Here is a 6,300-nt window from a genome sequence, read left to right as displayed (position 1 = left end):
TCCATCCATCCATTATCTTTACCCACTTATTCCTTTTTGGGTCACGGGGGTCGCCGGTGCCCATGTCCAGCCATTGCTGTGCGAGGGGCGGAGACACCCTGGACAGGTCTCCAGTCCATCACAGGGACACATGGAGACAAATGAGACAAACAACCACTCACTCCCTCACTCACACCTAGGGACAATTTAGAGTTACCAATCAGCCTAACATGCATGTTTTTAGTCTGTGGGAGGAAACCGGAGTACCCGGAGAAAACCCACACATGCACAGATTGAACATGCAAACTCCACCCAGAGGGGCCCCGGACCGGGATTTGAACCAAGGACCTGCTCTCTGAGAGGCAGCAGTTCTACCAGTTGTGCCACCGTGTTGCCCCAGTTATATATTAAAAGATTTAAATAAATGTATTTGTGTTGATGCTGTTAAATTTTGCAAATCAAGTACAACTTTAAATATTTTACATGATCCATAAATCGATCCGTCCTGAATCAAAAAGTGTTTTTACAACGTTTCAGCCCAGAAATTTCTTTACTTTGTGGCAGTTTGGTTCTTTTTACGCAACAAAACCAATCCGATTTTTTTTTTGCAAAGCAGCAAATTAAAAGTGTTTTTTTTTTTTTTAGATTTGGTGTCTTTTGGTTTGAAAGGCCAGACTTTGATATTTCTGCACAGACTTTTATTTCTCAAAGCTGTAAAACCAAAACTGTAACAACTTCCTGTTTGTGTTTGTTGTTCTGGAAACGCACTACAAAGCTGACGGGGGGGAGCTTTAAAAATCTTCAGTGACGCGATTAGATTTAAAGTTGTTCAGACATTCTTTTTGTCATTTGTCCAGATTTTTGGTGCTTTTAAACCTAAAACCAGTAAACAAAAAAAACATTAACTAAAATGATCTATATAGGCTTTTCAATGTAAAATGTTGTAATCATTTATAGCACATTCCTATTAATTTTGCAAAAAATCTGAAAGTAATCATGTTTTTATTTTAAAAAAGGTATTTAAAAATCATTGTTTTGCATAAGGAACAAGCTCAATCAGCTGTATGGTTTTAAATGCTGTTTATTTTTATTTACTCATTTTTTTATGTTTTATTGACAGATGCTGCCCTGATATTTAAAAGAAACATATATTTTGTTTTTGCAACATAAGTTCAGCTCATTGATGATGAAAAAGAAACATATTTTATAGTCATACTGTTTTTAAATGTTAATCATTTGAACAAATGTTTTATAGGTTAAGTCATTTTGCAGCTGTACGGTAGCTATATTTATTTTTCTCATTATTGATGATATGCAGCTCATTGATGTGTCTTCATGCCTTTAACCTGCAGAGTAAGAATTTCCTCTCCTTGTTGCCCAGAATATATTCACCCGGAGGTGAACCAAAGATTTTGAGGCTTTGTTTGTTTTATGCTACATTAAAGGAAAATTGTTTCTTACTAAACAAATTTTAAAGCTGGAAATCAAAAATAGCGGCTGTAAAACGATCATTATTCGCCTTTAAATCGTCCTTCGTGGAAACGTAAGAGAAACCGTGTTTGTAAGCAAATGATTTAGTAGTTTGTCATGTTTTCTTCCCTTGAACTCATGTTAGATGGTGACAGCTTGACGCACCACACATGCAACATCCTGTAGGGCTGCAGTGAAGATGCAAATGTTCAGCAATTATTTATAAAAACTATGGCTTGTCGTAATGAGAGGAAGCAATCTCAGCATTAAATTTTGTTTAAAAGAGAATGCAGAATTGTTGCAGAATCCAGGAGTCTGTTGTAACAAAACGAAGGCAGAATGTATCGGCTGCACGCAGTAATGTACATTTGAATATTTACCGGAATATGTCAACTGAGGGATTTATGATCACTGATGCATTTTTTTTTAGCACTGCTCTTTTTTATTTCCTATCATTTTATACATTTTGAAACATTTTTTGCTGCAATAAAAGATGTGAAAAGATCTCAGTTTGTGATTCACAATTTCTAGTGAACTGCTCATACAGGAAGGAGACAGCAGGCCAGAGGTGTAGGGTTACAGCACTTTAGGCTGAGTCCCATTATACAGTGCAGCACACACACACAAACCATGCACGGACACATCAACACCTAAAGAGTCCGTTTAGAATTACTGAACATGCATGTTTTTAGACTGTGGGAGGAAATCGGAGCACGTGGAAAAAAGCCTCTCCCGCTCAAGTGTAAACTCCACTCAGAAAGGCCTCAGTAGAGATTAAAACCCTGGTTCTTGTTGCTGTGACGTGAAGCCTCTGACCACATAAGGGTGAATGTGACAGTGAAACTGTTGGGAAATTAAACAGTACAAGAAAGTTACATTTCAAGTTTCCTCACACAGTTCAAAAACATTCAAGTTAGGTTATTTAGTTCCAAACTGACCCGAGGTGTAAATAAGGTCTGGAAGACATCCTCCTTCAACCACAAGGCAAGATAAGAGGTTAGCATTAGCATAGATTTGTGTGTGAGTGTGAATCTGATGTGTGTGTGTGTGGATTGATGTTCAGGTAGCCAGCTGCGATTGGACTGGAAAACCAAAGGAGCTGAACAGGGATTGGATCCCGGACGAGCCCCCAATTTATGTTACGCCTGTATAGGAGTGGCCAGGCCATAACATAAAGGTGATTCCGAGCCACTCCTTGTTTTTTCTGAATATCCATCCATCCATTTTCTTTTCCCATTTCTTCTTTCAGGTTGCATGGAGCTGGTGTCTCTCCATAACTCACTGCGAGAGACAGAGACAACCTGGACAGGTCTCAAGTCTATGAATGCATGTTTTTGGTCTGCAGGAGGAAACCAGAATACCTGCATGCAAGAGGGGAACACCCAGACTTTGCCCAGAAAGGCCAGGAGGCGTCTTTCTTGCTTAGAGGTGACCGTTTTAACCACGGCGCCACCGTGCCACTTGCTTAAATACTAGAGTTACAAAACTCAATAATTTTAGATTATTATTGGATTTTAAACAGATGCAGCACTATTAAAATATGTTACTCTTATTTAATTTTTTTGACTATATAAAAATGCCAACCAAATAAAGTTTAACTCCAGTACGTTTAATAAAACCAGCTCACATTTATTTTATTTATTTATTATTGTAAATCTTACTTTTACCTTAAAGAGTCAGTGATTAGCATTTTAGGCTCGGCTAAGTCCCAAATGTTTTTAACAATATTACAACATCTAACACTGCTTCTGGGTAAGATACTGACTGTTCACACACACTCCACACGACCCTACTCACAGGCCACACAGACAACACTAACTGCTGCTGAATCTGATCATTTCAGTGCAAACATTTCACTGAAATCGAGGCCACATTTCTGTAGACCAGACTTTTTTAACTGTAACACAAACGCTCCTGCTCTCATCCTCCCTCGTCATCATTTAGGACAAGGAGCGTGAAGGATAAAAAACATGAAAACACCAAACATCAAAGCTGATCCTATTGGAAGTCCCGATAAACGAATATTTAAGTTGTACAAAAAAATTCCCCCTTTTCCAAGTTGATAGCTGCATCTTCAGGCTGTCCACAAAACAGAATATCTTTTCAAAACTGAGCCTTCACTATCTAAACAAAGCTGTGTAACATGCAACCGATCAAAGGTTCAAATTCACTCCTGCTCCTGCGCTCCACCTCGTCCTGCCTTCTGATTGGCCGGGACATTTAAAACTAAGGGGGGCCAAGTAAACACTTCCACAGGTAGGTGAAGGAGCAGTGGATCAGGCTGCAGGCTCACCTTTCAGTTCTACCAGCAGGGCCTGGGACAGGATCGGACTGCAGGATCCTCTGAGCGGGATGACAGAACAGCAGACGTGTCAGGAGGATGTCAGGAGGGCCCACAGAGTAGCTGCCATACAGGAGGAGAGAGACTATCAGTGAGTTTGGGACTCTAAATACAGTCAAACGTGGATTTCTAAACCACTTTTTCTGTTGTTGGTTTTGTTGTAGCAACAGTTGTGTTTACAGATAAACAACTACATTACAAAAGGTTGCATTACAGGAACTGTAAGACCGATATTTTAGGAATTAAAAGTTAGAATACTGCATTTCGGTGGTGCAATTTCACACTTTACGCTTCTAAAATTCATCCATCACGTTTAAAACGTTTCCATCATTTGTAAACATCAAACTGAACGTGCAACAAGACAAGTGTGGACTTGGTGATTTTACAGCAGCTTTTAACATATTTAGGGCCTTGCAGATGTCAATAACTCAAAATACAGAACGGCTTAAATACGATTGCTGAGCTAAGCGTCCCTAAAGTTGCAAAAACAGTTTTCACTCTGAAATGTATTTTATAAATCATTAGCTGTGCATGTTTAACAGTCATTACTCACTGTTGACATGAAGAGTGTGGCTATTTGAATAAGTGATAAAGCCGTGTGCTGATTGGCTGGAGATAATCTCTAAGCCACGCCTCCAAACAATCAGGTGATTGTCATGAACACAAAACTTGTGTAAACAAGGACTTAATTTCTAACAAATTGTTAAGTTCTGCTTCTTCTTCTTAATTCCCTCTTCCTTTTCAATCCTGATGGTAGTAACGGAGTGAGGTAATTGGTGGGTTGAGTTACGCTGATTATTGTATCCGTCTTATTTTCCTGTGCAGTTCTGATGTTGAGAATGGGACGGAGGAGCAGCAGAGTTATGGCAGGATGGTTGGAGAGTCTGTGCAGGCTGCTGATCAGGACCAGCAGGAGCCTTCAGGCAGGAGGAAGCCCGAGCTACTCAGGTGAACAGCAACTTTTATTTGTTTATAACATTGTTTTATGGATGATTGCTCTGCAGAATGTTAAGTAATGCCTAAATAACTAGGCTAAAACAAATCTGAGCTTACATGGTGACATTTATTCGTCTCGCTCTGTCTCACTCGTAAAAGTTTGGAACAACTTTGTCTCTTTTAACTGTTTGTTCAAGGTTCTGTTTGTTGTTCAGCCTCTCTGTGTTGAACCTTTCGCCTGCAGGTCAAAGACTTTTGACAACTCCTCGCTGACTCAGGTCCAAATAGATTCAGACTCTAAGATAGAGAGAAAGAAGTCTCACTACAGCCAGGTGAGCTTCCATGAACGTCCATGAATGTTTTGTTGCATCAAAAAGTCACTTAATTTAGACCGTGGTCTTTAGAATCAGTGTCCAGACGATTGATAGAACTGGAACTGGGTTTTTTTATTCCAGCCAAAACCGTTTCTGTGTCCTAACAAACCATTTATTACGTTTATAAGCAGTGTATGTGCTGCTGATCCGTATTCAGAGCTGTTGGTGTCTGTTGTGGCAACAACCATAGGACCCTCTGATGATCCCAGTGGTCATGAAGGCTGAAGAAACCTTTAGGCTTCAAGCAGCTGACTGTTGTAGGATTGTCAAAAGAACTTCGGCTGCTGTGGTTGTAGAAATAAAAACCTGGGCATGTAGAAGGACTTTCGGCTTCCAGGAGTTTCTAGCAAACCACTTGACAACTCACAAAAGGAAAGTGTGCCTTGTCCCAGACAGTGCTTGACTTAGTGAGGACCTTCTGACCTGGACTGGGAGAACTGTTGAACGGTGGATTGACCTGATCTGGTCACCATGTCCAACTTTGAGAAGGCAGAGTCTGAGCACTCAGCGGGAAGTGAGTCCATTACCATGGCAACGGTTGTACGTCAACATCAGGGTGCCAGAAGTTAAAGAGACACCCCAGAGGGATTCTCCTGATTCTTCAGAGGGAGCTTGGATCAGAGCTGCTGCTCGGCATCAAAAGGAGTCATCTGAAGTGGATTGGGGAGTCTGAGAGATGCTTCTTCTGCAGATTATCCAGACACACCCCAATGGGATTAGACACTGGGGCAGACCCACAACTTGTTTGAGAGATTAAATACCTGCTCTGGCATCGGGATACATTAGGACCCCCCAAAATGAGCTGGAGGGTTTTGGAAAGAGAGATATTCAGAGCTTATCTCCATGAAAAGCTACCTCCAAAATGGATTGATGGATGGATGGATGGATGGATGGATGGATGGATGGATGGATGGATGGACGGACGGACAGATGGAAGGATGGAAGGACAGAAAGATGGACAGACAGACAGATGGGAGGATGAATGAAAGGATGGATGGATGGATGGATGGATGGATGGATGGATGGATGGATGGATGGATGGATGGATGGATTGATTGATGGACAGATGGATGGTTGGATGGATGTAAGGATGGACAGATGGATGGATGGTTGGATGGATGATGGATGGATGGATGGAAGGACAGATGGATGGATGGATGTTGGATGGACAGATGGATGGATGGATGGATGGTTTGTTGG

At 41.0% G+C, this 6,300-nt stretch overlaps 1 protein-coding gene across 1 annotated transcript in view; it reads left to right on the top strand.

Annotated features, from left to right (window-relative positions):
• LOC119412964 (T-box transcription factor T-like) overlaps nucleotides 1-5,082 on the top strand; it is a 6,551-nt gene extending 1,469 nt beyond the window's left edge. The window contains exons 2-4 of the mRNA XM_037679975.1: nucleotides 3,706-3,881; nucleotides 4,616-4,738; nucleotides 4,971-5,082. Coding sequence (XP_037535903.1) covers nucleotides 3,706-3,881; nucleotides 4,616-4,738; nucleotides 4,971-5,082 — 411 coding nt within the window. The remainder of the gene's footprint in view (nucleotides 1-3,705; nucleotides 3,882-4,615; nucleotides 4,739-4,970) is intronic.
• Nucleotides 5,083-6,300: the final 1,218 nt, after the last annotated feature.

This window comes from Nematolebias whitei, chromosome 8 (assembly GCF_014905685.2).
Source record: "Nematolebias whitei isolate Nwh7 chromosome 8, NemWhi1, whole genome shotgun sequence".
Taxonomy (NCBI): Eukaryota; Metazoa; Chordata; class Actinopteri; order Cyprinodontiformes; family Rivulidae; genus Nematolebias; species Nematolebias whitei.
Note: the sequence above shows the minus strand (reverse complement) of the source record. Positions and strands in the feature narration are given on the sequence as shown.